General features: G+C 42.1%; 1 protein-coding gene across 1 annotated transcript in view; it reads left to right on the forward strand.

Moving 5' to 3' along the window:
- Window positions 1–22,317, forward strand: part of LOC124802611 (protein lethal(2)denticleless) — a 66,146-nt gene that overhangs the window by 20,870 nt on the left and 22,959 nt on the right. Inside the window, exons 2-6 of the mRNA XM_047263495.1 lie at window positions 12,328–12,537; window positions 12,623–12,811; window positions 16,583–16,699; window positions 18,530–18,656; window positions 18,736–18,941. Coding sequence (XP_047119451.1) covers window positions 12,328–12,537; window positions 12,623–12,811; window positions 16,583–16,699; window positions 18,530–18,656; window positions 18,736–18,941 — 849 coding nt within the window. The remainder of the gene's footprint in view (window positions 1–12,327; window positions 12,538–12,622; window positions 12,812–16,582; window positions 16,700–18,529; window positions 18,657–18,735; window positions 18,942–22,317) is intronic.

Below are 22,317 nucleotides of genomic sequence, written 5' to 3' on the forward strand. Positions count from 1 at the left end.
GGAGACACTGTGATGTTAGTGTGGGTTCCGGGTTATGTCAGTCTGACAGAAAATGAGGTTGCTGATGCAGCTGCCAAGGCTGTAGTCCTCGTACCTCAGCTCGCTAGTTCTTCCATTCCCTCTGATGATCTCTGCATTGCGGTCTGTCAGCAGGTGGTGTCACTTTTTCATCACCACTGGTCCTCCCTTCATGGGAACACGCTCCATATTATTAAGCTTCTCCCAGCGAGTTGGATGACCTCCTCTTGGCCCTTTCATCGTGTCATTGTGAGGAGATCAATTTAGGAAGATTGCATATTGGGCACTCTTTTTAGCCACCACCATTTGTTAAAGTCTGCCATTTCCTGATGGAATGCCCGTTTTAAACTTACGTTCTTTTGTGTGTTTGCCATCTAAGTTATTGGTGCCGTCTGAGTTATCGACTTTTTTAGCGAATGATGCGCGGGCTGTTGACCGCATTTACATTTTATCCATTGTAGCAATATGGTGAAGGACATTTAAATTTTGTTCGGGACGTCTGTTTCTCTGTGGCATATTTTATAGACATTTCTCCACATCACTGTTTTTAGCTGTCTTCTCTTCTGTCGATTGGGATTAACGTGTAGTTATTTTTTAACTCCTCTCTTTATCTTCGTGTTCTATAGTTTTGACAAGGATGCGTATGACGCTAGTTGTATTTGCGCTCTAAAACTAAACAAAAACAGATTTTCATTGTCGTCATTCCATTCCGCAGCTGATAGCTGTCCTTATTCACAATTGTGAATTCATGTAATGTATTTAATAACGGCTGTCGTTGCCACACATGCATTCATGTCCAAAAGAAGTTTCCATCGTAATCAGGATAGCGCAGGCGCACTACAATATTGTCTTTTTTTCTGCCAGTACCGGACAAGCAACTGTGGACTACAGCTTATGACCTGTAAGGGAATGTTCATAATGGATTTACAAGTACGAGTTGCGGACACTTGGTTGACTACATGTAAATTTTTATCTGGCCATGAGTTGTGCATGAATAGCCAAATGGTAAGGCTACCGCTCATGATAAGTGGGAAATCCGGGTTCAAGTGTCGGCCCGGCACAGATTTTCATTGTTGTCATTCCATTCTACAGATGATAGTTGTCATTCACAAGTGTGAATTCATTTAATGTATTGGAGGAATTATGCCTGCTCTTGGCTTCAGGGCATCCACTTGTTCTCTGCCTCCTGGAAACAAAATTGCATCCTCACGACTGCTTTGATCTTTCACAGTTCTTTCCACTCTGCATTGACCTTCTCCCCCAAGGACGGCATTCCATCTCATGCGGAAGTCATGCTGCTCATCCAGGATGACGTTTATAGTTCAACCATCTCACTGAACACCGCTGCAAGCTGTTACAGTGTGCATTTTTCTTTCTCACTTCACCTTTTCTGTTTGTAATGTCTACATCCCTCCATCATTCAGTGTCACCAGGGCAGACTTCCTCCAGCTTATTGGTCAACTCCCTTCCCCTTTTTGCTGCCCGGTGACTTTAATGCACACCATCCTCTTTGGGTCTCTTCAAGAACCTGTCTGAGAGGTTGGCTGACCTCAGTCAACTCAACCTCGTCTGCCTTAACACTGGAGCATCCACGTTCCTTTCAGACTCCATGCACACCTATTCCCATTCTGATCTCTCGTTCTCCACTGCTCAGCTTGCCCGACATCTTGAGTGGTCTGCTGTCTCTAATGTGTGCGCGACCATTTCCTGTGTGCTGTCTATTTGTGGACTCCAACCCCGCCTACATGTAAACCCAATTGGCAACTTTCTAAGGCCGACTGGAGGCTTTACTGCTCCCTGGCGACCTTTGATGAACAATATTCCCCCCCCCCCCCCCCCCCCCCCCCCTCCCCAGTTGTGCCAACCAGGTAGAATGCCTTACAGACGCTAGCCTTATTGCTGCATAATGTTCCATTCCTTGCACTTCACCTTTGCCGCGCTATGTCCCGCTCCCTTGGTAGACTGAGGCCTGCTGTGACACAACTCGTGAGCTTTGTCCTCATTGCTATTTCTATTAACCCTATTACACCCTGTCTCCTGCTGTGGCTCTCTGGTTCCCTTTATATTGACAACTTTGCTATCATTGATGGACTTGTCTCCGTGTCGGCATCTTCAGCGATGTCTCAATCATCTTTACTCGTGGAGCAACTACAATGGCTTTTGCTTTCCCATTGACGAAACCATTTGTATGAATTTCTGGCGGTGCAATGGGTTTCTTTCACTGTATTTACATCTTGAGCCTTTGCTCTTCTGTTCACTGAAACTACGAATTTCCTGGGGCTCGTGCTTGATAGAAGACTTTCCTGGTCCTCCCACATGCCTTACATGGCCACCTGCTGCACCCAGTCCCTCAGTGTCCTGTGTGTCCTAAGTGGTACTTCCTGGGGAGCAGATTAGACCACCCTCCTGTGTTTGTACTGCTCCCTTGTCCTTTCAAAACTAGACTATGGGTATTTTATTTATACGTCTTCATGTCCATCATTCTTATGCCATCTAAATACAATCCACCATTGTGGAATCCTTTTGGCCACTGGTACCTTTTGCACTAGTTTAGTTGAAAGTTTGTATCCTTTGGCTGCCAGTATGGGACGTGTCCCTCTTCCGTGTCACCTCCAGGAATTCGCTTTCAGCTATTGCTCCAGTGGCTTAACTTTGCATTACCTACCACTTCCCCAATGCTTGTGAAGCCTTCACCTTCTTGGATTCGTGCAGTGGCCTGTGTTCACCTTGGATTCTATTTGCTTTCTAAGGAAATTACTCCAGGTTTGAAATATTGCTGTAAGTTTCTCGATCTTCACACTGAACGTAATGTAGCGATAGTACCTTTGTTTACACTGATGGCTCTCGAACTGACCGTTGTCAGGTGTGCCTTCATCATTGGCACCAACGATTTTCGGTATCTGCTTCTGGAACACTGCTCAGTATTTACAGCAGAGCTTTTTGCCCTGTATCAGGTCATGCAGTACATCCAGCAACACAGGCATTTCAATTGTCACCTGCTCTGATTCTCACAGTGCCCTTTGGAGCCTCTTTGTGGTGTACACAGTCCATCTCTTAGTGGTGGTGTCATTTCGGCACCACCACTGGTCTTCCCTTCACGAGAACAAGCTCCCCAGAATGAAACCTCTCCCAGTGGCTTGGTTGAACTCCTCTCAGCCCTCTCACCACGAGCGGATCATTTTAGCCAGGTTGCATAATGGGCTGTCTTGTTTTAGCCACCGCCATTTGTTAAGTGGTGATTCTAACCATTTACATTCTAATTTATGTTTGCCGCCTGAGTTATTGGCTCCATTAGCGAATGGCATGCAGGCTGTCGATTGCGTTTTACTTTTTATCCATCATAGCAATTGGCGAATGGACCTTTCTCCAAGAGGAAGTCCTGGTTCTTTGCTCTCTTTCCGTCTGTCGATTGGGCTTACCATTTAGTCACACTTGTATTAGTGTTCTAAGGTTCAAACATAGGCGTATGCCCATTTTGTTTTTGCACCTCCTGAACCAAAACAAAACAGAATGAACAAAAGAGCCGCCCCCCCCCTCTCTCTCTCTCTCTCTCTCTCTCTCTCTCTCTCTCTCTCTCTCTCTCTCTCTCTCCAAATATCGCAGGTGCGTAATCAATGTCTCACAAATAGTATCTCCTGAACTTTATAGGCAATTTAAGGAGCTCAGAGTAGCTTTGCATAAAAGAGGAATGTTTGTTTAATACAATAATGCAAAACTCGTCCCTTTTTATGAATCGTTATCATTTTGCGGTGGCACTCGTAAAATACCACTTGACAGCTGATGTTACTGTAGCAACTAAAACCTACACCTACAGCACATGTTAACTCTGCTGTTGCTGCTAAAAATGAAAAAGGTGTAGTTGCAATGAATACAAATGACTTGCTAAATGCCTCTAAGAATAGTAATGTTAACAAAGAACCTCAGATAACCAAATATATCAACTTCGAATTGAATGTAAGCAACAAAGGTAGCGTACATTGCAAAATGGACATAGATCGAAATGAATTTGTGCGCCACATCTTTCCTAAATAAACTGGACGTGTGAGGGTTTTTCTGGTGCCGTAATTTCAGCAGGTATTATCTTTTTAAAAACTTCAGGACCTACTGCAAGGAGGAATAAAAGTCTTTGTGTCCTAAATTGGAACTAAAACCTGAACCAGAACCTCTGGTCAATGACAGGATTCTGAGGAAGAATCCGACAATCTAGATATTCCAGAACCAAAGAAGAAGAGGCAAAAGCGCTGTTTGTGAACGATCTTGAACCCTCTCAGACACAAGTATGTTAAAAGTAGAACATCAAATCCTTTGGCCACTATAACTTATGGGATTTTAGTAATCTATTCTTGGGGGTTTTGTGAATTCAAAATTTTAAGTGGTTTTTGGTCCATTAATGGCTTCAGAATAAAAATTTGGTCAAGAAGATAACACAAAATTTAAAAAGCCAGTATTTTACCAAAAAGAAAGCTATGCTGGGTACACTAATTTTTTTCAGTTTGGGGTCTATTTCCAGAATGAATTTTTCACTCTACAGTGCAGTGTGCACTGACATGAAACTTAATGGTATGTTAAAACTGTGTGCCAGATGGAGACTTGAACTTGGGCCCCTTGTCTTTCACAGGCAAGTGCTCTACTGACTGATCTACCCAAGCACGACTCACAACACATCTTCACAGCTTTATTTCCACCAGCACCTCCAAACTTCACAGAAGTTGTCCTGTAAAAGTAGCAGTTGGGAATGAAGGAGGTAAGGTACTGGCAAAAATAAAACTGTGAGGATGGGCCGTGAGTCATGTTTGAGTAGCTCAGTCGGTAGAGCACTTGCCCATGAAATGTAAAGGTCCTGAGTTCAAGTCTCAACCAAGAGTTTGTCTGCCAGAAAGTTTTTGAGGCCAATTATTTGGTTCTCATCTTTTTTACACTATAATGTGCTATATACTGATCAGCCAGAATATAGCCACCTACCTAATAGCCAGTATACCCACCTTGGGCATGGATAATATTGGCAATCTGTAATGGTACGGAAGCCATGAGGCTTTGGTAGGTCTCTGGAGGGAGTTGGCATCACATGTGCACACACCTAATTTCTATAAATTCCAGTAGGAGGCAATGAGATTCTGAAGCCATGTTCAATCACATCGCAGACATGTTCGATAGGCTTCAGATCTGCCAAATTGGGGGCCAGCGCATCAGTTGGATCTCACTACTGTGTTCCTTGAACTGCTCCATCACACTTATGGCCATGTGACATGGTCCATTATGTTGTGGAAAAATGCCACTGCCATTGAGAAACATGATAGTCGTGAAGGGGTACACATGGTCTGCAACCAGTCTCTTTGGCCATCATGGTGCCTTACACAAGCTCCACTGGACCCGTGGATGTCCATGTGAATATTCCCCAGAGCAAAATGGAGCTGCCGCTGGCTTCTCTCTACCCCGCAGTACAGTTATCAGGGAGTTGTTCCCCTAGAAGACGAAGAATTCGTACTCTCCTATCGCCATGATGAATAAGGTATTGGGATTCATCAGACCATGCAGTGCTCTGCCACTGCATCAGTGTCCAGTGCCGATGGCCCCGTGTCTATTGCAGCTGTAGTTGCTGATGTCATGGTGTTAACATTGGCGCATGTATGGATCGTCAGCTTTGGAAGCCCATGGTTAGGGGTGTTTGGAGCTCTGTGTGTTCAGGTACTTATGTACTCTGCCCAGCATTAAAGTCTGATGTTATTTCCACCACAATTTGCGACCTGTCCCGTTTTACGAGTCTGCCCTGCCTTCAACGGCTGGACATGGTTTAACCTTGGTTTCACCACATATTGAAGACACTTGCCACAGCACTCCTCAAACATCCGACAAGTCGTACAGTTTGCGAAATGCTCATACTGAGCCTCCAGGCCCTCACAATGCGGCCTCAGTCAAAATCAGATCAGGCGCCTTCCCCACTCTGCACACGAATAGTTACTCGGTCATTGATTTATCAATTTTCAGCCCAGGACTTGTCGTCCCATCTATCCACTGGAGAGCACATGACGACGTCTGTGGTAGTGACCACTTCCCCATCTTCCTGTCACTGCCCCGGCGTCAGGCACATGGACGCTTTCCCAGATGGGCTTTGAACAAGGCGGACTGGGGAACTTTCACCTCTGCTGTCACCGCTGAATCTCTCCCACATGGTAACATCGATGTGATGGTTGAGCAGGTGACAAGACAATTGTTTCTGCGGCAGAAAACGCAATCCCTCACTCTTTAGGATGCCAGAGGTGCAAGGCAGTCCCTTGGTGGTCGCCAGAAGTCGCTGAAGCAATTAAGGAGCATCGGTGAGCTTTAAAGCGGCATAAGCGGCACTCTTCCCTGGAGCACCTCATAGCCTTTAAACGGCTCCCTGCCTGTGTTCGCTACCTTATCAAACGATGGAATAAGGAGTGTTGGGAGAGATATGTCTCCACCATTGGGTGCCACATGTCACCTTCCCAAGTCTGGGCAAAGACCAAACGTCTTTTTAGGTACCAGGCCTCAACAGCTGTCCGCAGTGTTACCATAAATGGTGAGCTATGTACCGATGCAAACACGATTGCCAAGCACTTTGCTGGGCACTTTGCTCGAGCCTCTGCGTTGGAGAATTACCCCCCAGCCTTTTGCATACTCAAATGGCGGCTGGCAGGGAATGTCCTCTCATTCACTACATGCTGCAGCGAATCCTATAATGCTCCATTTACAGAGTTGGAGCTCCTCAGTGCCCTTGCACATTGCCCCGACACAGCTCCTGGGCCTGATCGGATCCACAGCCAGATGATTAAACATCTCTCATCTGACTATAAGTGACATCTTCTCATTATCTTCAACCGGATCTGGTGTGATGGCGTCTTCCCATCACAGTGGCGGGAGAGCACCATCATTCCGATGCTCAAACCCGGTAAAAACCCACTTGATGTGGATAGCTATCGGTCCATCAGCCTCACCAACATTGTTTGTAAGCTGCTGGAATGTATGGTATGTCTGCGGTTGGGTTGGGTCCTGGAGTCACGTGGCTTGCTGGCTCCATGCCAGGGCTGCTCTGCTACTGATCATCTTGTGTCCATTGAGTCTGCCATCCGAACAGCCTTTTCCAGACGGCAACACCTGATTGCCGTCTTTTTTTCACTTACGTCAAGCATATGACACGACTTGGCAACATCATATCCTTGCCACATTGTATGGGTGGGGTCTCCGGGGACCACTCCTGATTTTTATCCAAAACTTCCTGTCGCTCCGAACTGTCATTGTCCAAGTTGGTGACTCCCATAGTTCCATTCATATCCTGGAGAATGGAGTCCTGCAGGGCTCTGTATTGAGTGTTTCTCTATTTTTAGTGACCAGTAATGGTCTAGCAGCATCTGTCAGGCCCTCCGTCTCACCTTCTCTGTATACAGACGACTTCTGCATTTCGTACTGCTGCTCCATTACTGTTGTTGCTGAGCGGCACCTCCAGGGAGCCATCCACGAGGCACAGTCATGGGCTCTAGCTCACGGCTTCCAGTTTTCAGCCACAAAGTCGTGTTTCATGCACTTCTGTCGGTGTCATACCGTTCATCCGGAACCCGCACTTTACCTTAATGACGATCCACTCACTCTAGTGAGGCATATCAATTCCTAGGCCTGGTTTTTGACGCTCGATTGACTTGGCTCCCTTATCTTCATCAGCTTAAGCTGCCAGCACTTCAATGCCCTCCATTGCTTGAGCAACACCAATTGGGGTGCAGATTGCTGTACACTGCTGCCCTTGGCCAATTCCGGATTGACTATGGGAGTGTGATTTATGGTTTGATAGCGCCCTCAGCATTGCGTTTACTCGACCCTGTGCACCACTGTGAGATTCGATGAGCGACAGGAGCTTTTAGGAAGAGTCCAGTGACCAGAGTACTGGTGGAGGCTGGTGTCCCTCCACTGCAGATCAGACATACAGAATTGCTCGCCAGTTACACAGCACACAATCATATTTCCCCTGAGCATCCAAATTACTGTCTCCTTTTCCTGCCCGCGGCAGTCCATCTCCCGCAGTGGCGGCCCAGAATCGAGTTAACAATTGCAGTTCGTGTGCTGTCCCTTCTCTCTGAACTGGGATCCTTCCCTTTACCGCCTCTACTACCGTCTGTTCATGTACGCCTCCACGGTGTGTGCTTCAGCCACACCTTCGTCTGGACCTTTTGCATGGCCCTAAGGACTCCGTTAACCCTGCCGCTCTCTGCTGTCACTTCCTGTCTATTCTTAACGTGTTCCGGGGCTCTGAAGTGGTTTACAGCGACAGCGACAGTGATGGTCACGTAGGCTTCGCATATGTTCATGGAGGACATATTGAGCAACACTCCTTGACAGTTGACTGCAGTGTTTTCACTGCAGAGTTGGCGGCCATATCTCGTGCTCATGAGTACATCCACTCATGCCCTGACGAGTCATTTCTCCTGTGTACTGACTCATTGAGCAGCCTACAAGCTATCGACCAATGCTACCCTTGCCACCCTCTGGTAGTGTCCATTGAGGAGTCCATCTATGCCCTGGTACAGTCCCGCCGTTCCGTGGTGTCTGTGTGGATGCCAGGACACGTCCAAATCCCCGACAACGAACTTGCCGACAGGCTGGCCAAACAGGCGATGCGGAAACTGCTTCTGGAGATAGGCATCTCTGAAGCTGACCTGCGTTCTGTCTTACACTGCAGGGTTTTCAGGCTTTGGGAGCCGGAATGGCATAACAGCATGCACAACAAACTGCGTGTCGTTAAGGAGACTAAGAATGTGTGGAAGTCTTCCATGCAGGCCTCTCGCAGGGAATCAGTTGTCCTCTGCCGGCTCCGCATTGGCCACACATAGCTAGCGCACGGTTACCTACTCTGTCGCGAGGACCCACCTCAGTGTCGGTGTGTCTCCCAAATGACAGTCGTCCACCTCTTGCTGAACTGCCCACTTTTAGCCACTCTGCGGCAGATTTTTAACTTTCCCAATACCCTGCCTTAGGTGTTGGGCGACAATGCCTCTACAGCAGCTTTAGTTCTACGTTTTATCTGTGAGATTGGGTTTTATATTTCTATGTAGGTTTTAGCACATGTCCTTTGTCCCTCTGTATCCTCCACCCTAGTACTTTTAGGGTGAAGGTTTTAATGTGTTGCAGAGTGGCTGGCTTTCCCTTTTTATTCTCTTGGTTGGCCAGCCACTGTAATTTGCTTTCATGTTTTACTCTCTTCTGTTTCTAGCGTCTCTCTGTATTTTCTTGTCCTTTTTAGTGTTCGTTGCCTTCCCTTCGTTCTTTCCGTTTCGTGTTATATGTTTCATCCGTTTTATTCTCACACTTGAGACATTGTTGTGTTATGAACGAGGGACCGATGACCTCGTAGTTTGGGTCCTTCTCCCGCCTTTAAACTAACCAACCAACCATATGTTTGACTTAGTCATTCGTTGCCAGGTGACGCTGCTGTTGCCTGGACGGGTTTATGTTGGTAGTAAGGCGGTGGTCATAATGTTCTTGCTGATCAGTGTAGGTCTGAAGGCATACACCGCTTAATGTGCAAGGTTAACTTAAAAACATTTAAGATTTAATAGAAACAAATGGAGAGTCATTGAATGTGATGAATACAGTATTGATTTCAACTGGGATGCTACTGATAAGAGGGCACTTTGGGGCGTTCATGATCAACTTTAGTTTGCTCTCGACAGTAACGTTTCCAACCCCAACAGTAGTTAATGCACAGTGATTTGTAATTTATTTCTAAATCCAACAGTCTTTCGATGGAAAGAAGTCTCCTCCATAATAAATGGTTTTCCTGACCATGATGGTTGGTTGATATCAACAAAGCAGCCACATCAGCCAGGTTATTGATAAGAAGTACAGTTTGAAAGAGTCTTAAATGTTCATTCAGTAAAATCATTCAGTGAGAATGTACTGGACAAACAATGGGAGAAATGGACACATAGTAAATGAGATATTTAATTATTTTAAGAAATATTTATACAACAGTAGGAATTCCATTTTTCTTTGCAAGTAGTCAGAGGTAATTACAGTGAAAGCCAGTAGAAAGGGCGGTGACATTTGGTTTTCCAAGTATCCTTGCCAAGAAGAAAGAGCATTATTGAACACAGAAGACTAACTCTAATAAAGGTGTTCACCAATTCCGTCCAAGCAATATTGCTGAATTCTTTACCATGTCATCAGAAGATAAAATCCATGCACTACGTATAAAAAATACAAAATTCCAAGAACCAAGCCAAAGTGGTTTAGATTATCATTAAGCGCAAAACAAAGAAATGGACTAAGGCAAATGTACTCAGTTCCCTGATGACAGCCATTGCCAGTCAGATGTTCGAGTAACGTCATTAGCTGTGAAATTAAGTGACTCTTTTCCTAACAGCAAAAAATTTGACCAGTCTAAGCAGGTATGTTAGATTTACTGTGCAGATCTGGCATATACCACTAGCAGACATCAGCTGCCCCAACTAAACTGTGAATGAGGATGTAACTCACTGAATAGTAGCAACACTTTGGGCTGTGATTGTGTTCCAACCAAAGTAATGAAATACTGTTGTTTTGGCCACGTAGGATGTAGGAGCCACGTAGGAGTCTTTACAACGGAAGAAGTGTGTCACACTGATTCGTGTTAACTGCTAGTTTTGAACAGCAATTCATAGGCCTACTTGTTAGTAAGAGGAATGGATGTTCTATCCTGGGTAGCTTTGTTGTAAAATGTTGGTAGCCTGCTTAGTTGAGTGGGAAATATTGTATCTGGTTTTACAAAGTGTCAGCTTTGACTTGTAACGTTAATGGTCAAATAAGTCACTCATTAAAATCTAATATACTTAAAATAGAAGCTGTAACAAAATTATAATTATTTTCCTGACTCCACTTCCACAGACTTCCCCAACTGAAAACCAAACTTTCATACTGTTCGAGAGACTAGCTACACTATGACTCACATAATATGAAGTCAGCTTTCTCAAAGTAAAAGAAATGTGAAAATTTGAACATTCACATAATGAGCCACTGATTTTATTCCTTCCTTTTTGCAGCACGATATCCAGCAACCTAGGCAGACTCCTGGGCAGATGAGATATAAGACTTATTTTTGGATCTCCTAAGAAGATAAAGGGGATACTACTGCTCGTTAAGGACAGTCGTGGCTCAGGATTGCTGAGATTTATAACTTCTCTTTTGAGTGCAGTAGCAATTACATCAGTCAGTCCATCTGTACTATTTCTGACTGCTATGTAGAAAATCAGTGGCATATTAAAAATTGAGATTTGGAGAATCTGCAATTGCTGAGCATAGCTGTACAAACAAACAGAAAATATTCTTTGATGAAAGAAAAATTTTGTCCCATGTTCCTTCATACTGGGATTCTGAAATTAAAGAGGCTGCAGAAATAAGAATGTGTGAGAACAACTTCAACCATGACAGCAGATACAATCTTAGTGGTACATGGAAGTGAGCTCTCTGTGTAGAGAAGAGGCAGAGATATTCATTGCAATGTTCACACTTCTACAGGGGCGGTGACAGCACCAGCGCAGATGCTGACATTGTTCCTGATGAAGATGACGGAGGTAATTGTTGAAAGCCTGCAGTTTTACCCTAAATTGATGCAGCAAGAAGTCTGAGAGTGTTTTATATAACAGTGCCATCATGAAAGACTTCGTTCTTATGACACCTTTAAACTTAACCTAATCCTCTGGCTACGCTGCAGATTGGCCTGCCTGAGAGAGTGGCTGAGCGGAGGGGAGGAGTTCTGTTCTATTTGCACATGGATGATGTCACACAGCCATAATTACCTCGCAGATCAAATATGACACCTGCTATCAGTAGGTTCAGTTGACTCAACTGTTGCAAAGGGAATGATATGCTAAGGAATGTGTGAGCGCTGAAGCCTTCAGTTTCTTTTGGTTTTTCCTCTTCGTTGTACATGTAATGGGCCAGTGTACTGTGTTGCAAGAACTGTGGTGTATTTGAAGAAATTTACATTCTAATGATATAGTTAAATTTTGTTACATCTTTTGTGGTCGGAAATAAATATTGATGAAATTTACTATTGCGCATTGTAGGGCAGTAGGATGTTTAGTGAAGTAACAGGCATATCAGATAATAATGAGATGATGTCGTTGTAAAGGCTATTTTGTGCGGAATATGTGGCTTGAGTTTAAGATGTTATTAGCATGTTTAATGTGTGATATTTTTACTATAACATTTATTGTAACAAAGTTTCATATTGTAATTGTAATTGCTTTTTGTGTTCATATTTTACTCTCCTAGGGAAGTTTTATTAAAGTAATATCTTTGAATTTTTGTTTTGTTTCAAAGGGGCTTCTGTCGGTTATGACTTCGCTATTAAGCGTTTGAAGTGCTATGAAACAGGAGACTCTAGAGGCTCTTCTGCTGTTGTACCTCCTACATTTGCCTGCAGATTTTGTGGTGTAACTAACTATGAGTATCTTCTGGCATTGGCAGATGAAGATGGAAAGATTGCTATCCAGAACACAAGACTCAAATCCAAGAGTAATCTGATGGAAGGTATGCTGTGTCAGATTTCTTGCAATTTATTATTGTTCTATTTTGTGAACTCATTTTGAAGAGTATATTGTCATTGTTTTCCCAGGATCACAAGCCCACAATAATGCAATATTTGACGTTGCTTGGATGGATGAGGAATTCAAATTAGTTAGTGTATCTGGAGACCACACTGCAGTTCTCTGGGATGTTTCCAACTCTCAGATGAAGGAAATTGGGAAATTTGAGTCTCACACTCGCAGTGTTAAGACAGTAACTTTCAAGCCAAAGGACAAAGGTTGGTTTAGAGAAAAAAATTGTTGCTGTTATTGCAATAATAGTTGCATGTGGTTCTTCAGGGAACATTGATTACTTAACAGTAATGGTACCATTAATCTGATGGTCTTTGAATCAAATAAAACTTGTTTTCTCTTGATGATTCCTCTCGAGGAACATTGTTTTTACGGTTTATGAATTAGGAGTCAAAATTACTGGCCATAATGTACCTTCACGAGGTAAAATGTGTAGCACATCCAATAGATATATGTAAAAGTGACCAGAGGCAAATTATCTTGCTGTTGTGGTTGGTGTTATAATAGAATAAGGAAATTCCTTTGTTTACTGTTGATAACTTGGAGATGGCATGGTGATACAAAATTTCTATGAGAACACTTTGACCCCCTTGACCAAAATTCTGGATTCTACTCTAAAAGTGGCACACTATCCTATTGATTTCTTGGGGAGGAGAGGTTGGAGAAGGTAAAAAAGGAATGATAGGTGGCTCAGATCCCTGTATGAAAGGATGTACCTGTAGTGAGGGAGAGGGTAGACAAAGTACTATGGTTTGTTAGATCCTCTCAGCTTAGATAATCAGTGGTGTCATTTATGCAGTGAATGAAGCATACCAGCAGCAGAAATATTAGATTTCAAGTAAAGCAAAACTATTTCTTAACTGAAACTCTTTGTTGTTGCTGTGGTCTTCAGTCCTGAGACTGGTTTGATGCAGCTCTCCATGCTACTCTATCCTGTGCAAGCTTCTTCATCTCCCAGTACCTACTGCAACCTACATCCTTCTGAATCTGTTTAGTGTATTCATCTCTTGGTCTCCCTCTACGATTTTTACCCTCCACGCTGCCCTCCAATACTAATTGGTGATCCCTTGATGCCTCAGATCATGTCCTACCAACCAATCCCTTCTTCTAGTCAAGTTGTGCCACAAACTTCTGTTCTCTCCAATGCTATTCAATACCTCCTCATTAGTTATGTGATCTACCCATCTAATCTTCAGCATTCTTCTGTAGCACCACAGTTCGAAAGCTTCTATTCTCTTCTTGTCCAAACTAGTTATCATCCATGTTTCACTTCCATACATGGCTACGCTCCATACAAATACTTTCAGAAACGACTTCCTGACACTTAAATCTATACTCGATGTTAACAAATTTCTCTTCTTCAGAAACGTTTTCCTTGCCATTGCCAGTCTACATTTGATATCCTCTCTACCTTGACCATCATCAGTTATTTTGCTCCCCAAATAGCAAAACTCCTTTACTACTTTAAGTGTCTCATTTCCTAATTTAATTCCCTCGGCATCACCCAACTTAATTCGACTACATTTCATTATCCTCATTTTTCTTTTGTTGATGTTCATCTTATACCCTCCTTTCATGACATTGTCCATTCCGTTCAACTGCTCTTCCAAGTCCTTTGCTGTCTCTGACAGAATTACAATGTCGTCGGCGAACCTCAAAGTTTTTATTTCTTCTCCATGGATTTTAATACCTACTCCGAATTTTTCTTTTGTTTCCTTACTGCTTGCTCAATATACAGATTGAATAACATCGGGAGAGGCTACAACCCTGTCTCACTCCCTTCCCAACCACTGCTTCCCTTTCATGCCCCCTCGACTCTTATAACTGCCATCTGGTTTCTGTACAAATTGTAAATAGCTTTTCGCTCCCTGTATTTTACCCCCGCCACCTTCAGAATTTGAAAGAGAGTATTCCAGTCAACATTGTCAAAAGCTTTCTCTGAGTCTACAAATGCTAGAAACGTAGGTTTGCCTTTCCTTAATCTAGCTTCTAAGATAAGTTGTAGGGTCAGTATTGTCTCACGTGTTCCAACATTTCTACGGAATCCAAACTGATCTTCCCCGAGGTCGGGTTCTACCAGTTTTTCCATTTGTCTGTAAAGAATTCGCATTAGTATTTTGCAGCTGTGACTTATTAAACTGATAGTTCGGTAATTTTCACATTTGTCAACACCTGCTTTCTTTGGGATTGGAATTATTATATTCTTCTTGAAATCTGAGGGTATTTCTCCTGTCTCATACATCTTGCTCACCAGATGGTACAGTTTTGCCAGGACTGGCTCTCCCAAGGCCGTCAGTAGTTCTAATGGAATGTTGTCTACTCCCGGGGCCTTGTTTCGACTCAGGTCTTTCAGTGCTCCGTCAAACTCTTCACGCAGTATCGTATCTCCCATTTCATCTTCATCTACATCCTCTCCCATTTCCATAATATTGTCCTCAAGTGCATTGCCCTTGTATAGATCCTCTATATATTCCCTCCACCTATCTGCTTTCCCTTCTTTGCTTAGAACTGGGTTTCCGTCTGAGCTCTTGATATTCATACAAGTGGTTCTCTTTTCTCCAAAGGTCTCTTTAATTTTCCTGTAGGCAGTATCTATCTTACCCCTAGTGAGATAAGCCTCTACATCCTTACATTTGTCCTCTAGCCATCCCTGCTTAGCCATTTTGCACTTCCTGACGATCTCATTTTTGAGACGTTTGTATTCCTTTTTGCCTGCTTCACTTACTGCATTTTTATATTTTCTCCTTTCATCAATTAAATTCAGTATTTCTTCTGTTATCCATGGATTTTTTCTAGCCCTCGTCTTTTTACCTACTTGATCCTCTGCTGCCTTCACTATTTCATCTCTCAAAGCTACCCATTCTTCTTCTACTGTATTTCTTTCCCCCATTCCTATCAACTGTTCCCTTATGCTCTCCTTGAAACTCTGTACAACCTATGGTTTAGTCAATTTATCCAGATCCCATCTCCTTAAATTCCCTGAAACTCTTATCAGATCAAAAATATATTAACTTACAAGTTAGTCAGGGACAAACATTAGGACCAATACGTTCTGCATATGGATCATTTCCAGTGAACATCAGAAAAGAAACAAAATTCTTCTTGTGGATTACAGCTTTTGTCAAAAGGCAAGAATTTTTATAAAGGAAACACACACACACACACACACACACACACACACACACACACACACACACACACCAGATATTCTATGAAATGTAAAATTGTGCACTTTACAAAACCCAAAAACCTGATATATCAAGACTGTAGTGTCAGTGAGTCATACATGGAATCAGTCAATTCGTACAAATACCTGGTCTAATAATGTGTGAAGCTATGAAAGAGAATAATCATATAGATTTAGTAGGTAAAGAAGATGGCCACCTATGAATAGTTGGTTAGATACTATAAGCCTATTAGCTTAAAAACAGTTGTGCAACCCATACTACAATATTGTTGATGTATGTGGGACACTTACCAAATAAGATGAACAGAGGTTGTAGAATGCATACAAAGATGGGCAGACTGAGGCGTTATTCCCATAGGGACCATGAAGACAAGATTACACTAATTGCAGTGTATACAGAGGCAGTCAAGGAGTGCTCCATATGTGAATATGATGGGGAGAAACCCTACCACGTGGTACAGTGGGAATTTTGTGCTGTGCACTTCATAGGGTTGCAGATTACAGACATAGGATGATGTCCCATGTCAGTCAGTTGTTTTTTCTTGTAACATTGAAAAAAGTAGTACTACGTCAGCATAGTGTACTGGAGAGCTTCTATAGCACGTGTAAAGTAGAATTGAAGTTGTAAAGGTGAGCCAGGAGTGCGATAGATTACTCATAACAGCACCTATGAAAGCTAAAGGCCAACATCAGAGTTCCATATTGATACACTGTTTTGGTCTGTCAGGATGTTTCATGGTTCGCATAAGTTTTTAAAAATATTTACATAATGTTATTTTTTGTTGTACAGCAATTTTTGCAACTGGAGGAAGAGATGGAATGATCATGATATGGGATGCACGCACAGCCAGTGGATCTCGTCAGTGTAAACCTGATAATTACATATCAAATAGCCATCATCTACCAGGTACTTGCTTTTTCCACTTATACTTTCCAGTTCAGAGAGAGAGAGAGAGAGAGAGAGAGAGATTATTATTGTAACAATATTACGGAAAAGAAAGTTGCTACTCACCATATAGCGAAGATGCCGAGTCACAGATAGGCACAACAAAAAGACTCTCACAATGATAACTTTCGGCCGTTAAGGCCTTCGTCAACAATAGACAGACACACACACACACACACACACACACACACACACACACACACACACACACACTCTCTCTCTCTCTCTCTCAATCTCTCTCTCTCTCTCTCTCTCTCTCTCTCTCTCATGCAAATGCAACTCACCACACCAACTGCAGTCCTAGGTAACTGAAACTGGTTTGTCTTTTTGTTGTGCCTATCTGCGACTCACCATCTCCGTTATATGGTGAGTAGCAATTTTCCTTCTCTTAATATTGTCACATTCCATCCTGGATTTTCCATTGTTGGACTTTATTATTGATGTTTAATCCTATGGTGAACACCTAGAACATTGTGTGGATACTTGTTATTGTGTGGCTACTTGTTCTGGTTGAATAGTCGTGTTGGAAGTTATACAGACATCAGCATAACTCTTTGACACCATCAGAGCACACGGACCCTCTTGCCGGGCGCTGAAGTAGCTGTTGGTATACATTGCTGCTGCGCATTTTCTGTGGAAAATCTTCTAGAAACTGCATAAGTATAACTTATCAGCTTGCACTGCTTTAATTGATTTTGTAAATCTGTTGGACAGTGAAACATTATCTCGGGTATAGCAGAAAAAGTATTTCCTGCAGGGTATCACAAGTTAAGTGAGAACATGGGCTGAATAACTGAAGGCCGTTGTTATGAGTGTTCACTCCCATATACTTGTCCATGATATATTGAGACCATTGTAGTTAAATGGTGGACATAGTTTACCTACATTGTTTAAAATTAATTACATTATTTTAGGTATGATTTGTTTTACCAATAATCAAGTAATATTGAGGAAATTGGAGGAAGCTTAACGGAACAGTCGTACTAGCAAAAGTAAAATTTAATTGTTTTTATGACTAACATTGAGATTATAACAGTCAAAGGAAGCAAATTTATTTCGCCAAAGATGATTATTAAGTCTAACAGAACAGCTCAACCATTTCAGATACTTAGGATTGGATAATAGTTTTGCAATAAAGAGACACATGGCTTAAAATCTTTTGATGTGTTAGGGACACAATCGAGAAGAGTTTTGGAACAAGCAGATGAGAATAACGCTCAAACTTACGTAAGTGATTATAGTGCCAGTGTTACTGTTATGTGAGTAAACATTAGACATGAATAAAACAGGTCAGAAGAGTACAGAGAAGAGATTCCTTAGAAGTGTCATAGGATGCTTATTTCTGCATTTGGGAAATGAAGATATCAAATAGGGACTTCATGTACCACTATGATTTCCTACATTGCTGTGCTAGTTGTGAATGATCCTTGGCAAGAAGACTTATCAATAAATCTTAGCTGTCAGTTATGTGAAAGACAGCATTTACCAATATCTGCTACACTGCTGCTGTGTTCTGTAATGTTATGATCACTAAGGTTGGCAGACACATACAACTCTTTGTGCGTGAAGGTTCAGACTCTTACTGATTCAAAGTAATGGAGTGGATGTATCAAGAGATAATGTGTCCATTTTAATGTTGCTGTCAGCTTATTTTATTTCATTTCTGTTGTATGAAAGTTTTTGCTGTAGACCTTATCAGTAAATTTAAAGAGACTCCTATGAATTTAAAACTAGCTTTCTCATTATATAATATTATTGTTTTTCAACTTAATAAAATTTAAATACCAACAGGTCTTGCAGCAGGTACTGCTTCAAAATGTCGGAGGACTAAGTGTCTCCAGCCATCACGTGCAAATAGTGTCACAGGACTTGTATTTCAAGACGAAAATACGTTAATATCATGTGGAGCTGGAGATGGGTTGGTTAATTTACTGTAAATACTTAAAATAAAATGTCACATTATAGTCTAGTGTTTAATACCTTTACCTTTTCCACAGACAAATAAAAATTTGGGATTTACGAAAGAATTATTCAGCATATAAGAGGGATCCTTTACCAAAACTACATTTACCGTATGCTGGAGGAACATCAAAAAATGGATTTACGGATCTGCTGCTTGATCCTGGCAATGTGAGACTATATGCGAGTTGCATGGATAACACAGTTTACTGCTACAATGTTTCTACTTATGAGAAACAACCAGGTAAAAAATATTATCTACCTTTCAGTTCCTGCATGATTAGAAGCATTTTTGGTTGTATATTTCTGATGATTTTGTACAGTCATGGTATTGCAGAAGCTTGGATATAAGAGGCATTTTGCACTTAGTTGGCACAGATTGTGGAAGTTAGTGTATGTTTTAGTGTCTCATCAGAAACATGTTATTCTTTCAGAATCATTGATTTGAATGATTCTGAAAAAAGATGGGCTGTGGAAATTTCGATACCATAAAGAAAGTATCCATGTTAATTTGAAATATAGAGGCTGATCTAAACAGATTAATGAATTAAAAAATGGAAAAGCCAGGATGGAGTGACATTAATAATATGAAAGGAAGAGATTGCTACTCACCATATACAGAAGGTGCGTTGAGTCATGGACGGGCACAGTGAAAAGATGGTACACATTTAAGCTTTTGGCCAAAAGACCTTGCAAAATAGCGCGCGCACACACACACACACACACACACACACACACACACACACACACACAGTTTCTGGCCACTGAGGCTCAACAATGGACTGAAACTACACCTGATGGGAGTAGCAATATCACATGGATGGTGGGAATAAGGAAAAGGCATGGCATGGGATGGGGAGTGGGAGGGATATCAGGATAGGGGTGGGGGAATGTGTAGTGCAGCTTGTAGGAACATATAGGTATGTGGTGGGGAAGAGAGTAGGCCTGCTAGGTGCAGCTGGGGGGGGGGGGGGGCAGAAAAGGAGAGAAGAAAGAAGTAAAGCAAGGGGAAAAAAGATTAGTGGGTGTGTTAGTGGAATATAGAAGACCTTGTAGTGCTGGAATGGGAGCGGGGAAGGGAATAGATAAGTGGAGGACAGGGACTAGTGACAGTTGAGGCCTTGGGGGTTACAGGAACATGGGATATATTGCTGGGAGAGTTCACACATGTGCAATTTGGAAAAGCTATGGTGGTAGGAAGGCTCCAGATGGCACGGGCTTTGAAGACATTGTGTTGGGCAGCATGTTCAACAACTAGGTGGCACGGCTGTCTCTTAGCTACAGTTCGTCAATGGCTAGTCATATTGGAAGACAGCTTTTTTATTGTCGTGCCTATGTAGAAAGCAGAACAGTTATTGCAGCTTACTTTGTAGATCAGATGGCTGCTTTCACAGGTAGCTCTGTGTTTGATGGGATAGTAGATGCCTGTAATTGGACTGGAGTAAGTGGTGATGGGAAGTTGTATGGATAGGTCGTGCAACTAGTTATACTGGAGGGGAATACCCCTGTGGGTTGGGTGGGAAGGATAGTAGATAGGATATTCCTCAGTTAAGTAGGATAGTCCAAAGCATGGCGGAGAAAGTCGTTCAGGTGCTCCAGTTGTGGTTCAGAGGGGAGGACTCATTTGTGGCCAGATAGTGGATGTGCGGGAGGTGGTAGGTGATGGGAGAGAGACGGCACAGGGAATCTGTTTCTCAACAAGGTTGGGAGGGTAATTTTGGTCTTTGAAGGCCTCAGTGATATCCTTGGTATATTTGAAGAGGGACTCGTCACTACAGATGTGACAACCATGTGTGGCTAGGCTGTATGGAAAGGACACACATACCTCATCAAGCAATATTTAGGATATCAATAGAATGTTTTCTTTTTATCGTTGTTTTGTACCAGTCATCAACAAAGGATTAAATTACTTTTGCCTTTACAAAATTGTGGAAAATGATAACATTGCAATTTCAATTCAAGTCTGTCAGAACATCACTAGAGTCAACAAAACTGTCAGAAAAATTGTTCAGTATGTAATCCCAGTCTGCTTTCAGAAACACACTCAGGAAACTGCAAGCCAGACAGTTCTGTAATTAGAGATTGTTTGCTTACAATAACTTTCATAAATGGACAGAGCAGGCTGTTTTAAAAAGAAAAGAAAACTTCTGAAGTAATTTAAAGTAACTGTTGAACAAAATATTTTTAGGGATAAAAATTTAGTGAGTTTCACACAATTGCCGGTAAATTACAGTGACTTGCTCTAACCTCTACTCATGCCTGCCTCTCTGTTCCCACTGTTGCATCAGTTTGTCAAGATGATGACAGGAAAAACTCTTTTCTCTACTGCAGTTTGAAATGGGTGAGCCTTGTACTACCCAGTAGTCAGTGTTAACAAACAGATTAGTTGTAAAGTCTGTGGAAAAGGAATTTGACAGACTATTTTTGTTATTTCGATGATGTAGATTGCATATGACAAAGTTCCCTTATCAGGAGAGTAAAGTACAGATGATCTCCCCTGCTGTTGAGTGTTGTGCTGATGTCTGATGTCTACATAGCAAGTCTTACAGGATTCAGTTACTAAAGGCCCTCCACATTAGTGATAAGGTTCACCATGTAGACTTTTGTAGTTTTATCCTCAACAGGAGAGCATAAGACAGTTATTTCCTGTCACAATTGTTGTTCAGTGATAGGCAAATTTTCCATTTAATGCCTTTAGACTGAACCTGCAGCAGCAGTTAACCAGGTGAATGGCAACTGAGTGGTGCTCATGCTGTGCGTAAAGATTCACACCTACCATTGTGCTTCCTGCGCTCTGTTGGTATCCATGTAGACTCGACAAGAAACGGTCTTTGCATTGTGCTACCATGTAGTTTCTAATTATGAACTATCTGTATTTCACAACAGAGCTTTCTTTGATGCCACTCTTGTTGAGTGTCATGCTGGTTTGGCCGCTACCTGTACTTTGTTGCCCTCTGCATGCACTCTACGTTGTTTTGACATGGCGAATTTCGATTATGCTTTTTTGAATGCACTGGGAGAAGAAATTTATGATTCCAGGAGAACTCTAATTTCTGATACTGATCCAGATTTCTGTGGGGTTGAATGGTCAGGTAAATAATAAGTAAAAGAAAATAATGTAGTGAAGTTTTTGAAATATTTTATCACTTGAATAAACACTTGTAAAACAATTCTGGTAATAAAAAGTATTATAAATTAATTGTAGACGAGGAAGACTGTTGAACCATCAGTTTGAAAACTGTTGTTGTCAAAGGGACTTGAGACAGCAGATGAGAAATTTGTATTGTGTACAACTACTTCCCACCTCCTGCTCCCTCTTTTTCAGGAAAAGGCTTAAGTGAAGGCACCACTTGATAGCTTGATTATTTTTCATTGTTTATGCCAGGTGAAATAATAAAATCAGCTGTAATCATTCACATTTCCCTTGGGAAAAAGCCAAACATCAGTGGCTATTGGTCAAAAGCATCAACAGTTAAACTGTTTTAGATTCCAAGCAGTTTGAGCTTAGACCTCATCAACAATGGAAAAATATGTTCCTTGTAATCAGCCTAATCTGGACCCATTGTTCAAAACTCACCCAATTTTTGACTATTTGAATAACGTTTCTTCTTTGTTTGTGC

This window comes from Schistocerca piceifrons, chromosome 6, assembly GCF_021461385.2.
Source record: "Schistocerca piceifrons isolate TAMUIC-IGC-003096 chromosome 6, iqSchPice1.1, whole genome shotgun sequence".
NCBI lineage: Eukaryota > Metazoa > Arthropoda > Insecta > Orthoptera > Acrididae > Schistocerca > Schistocerca piceifrons.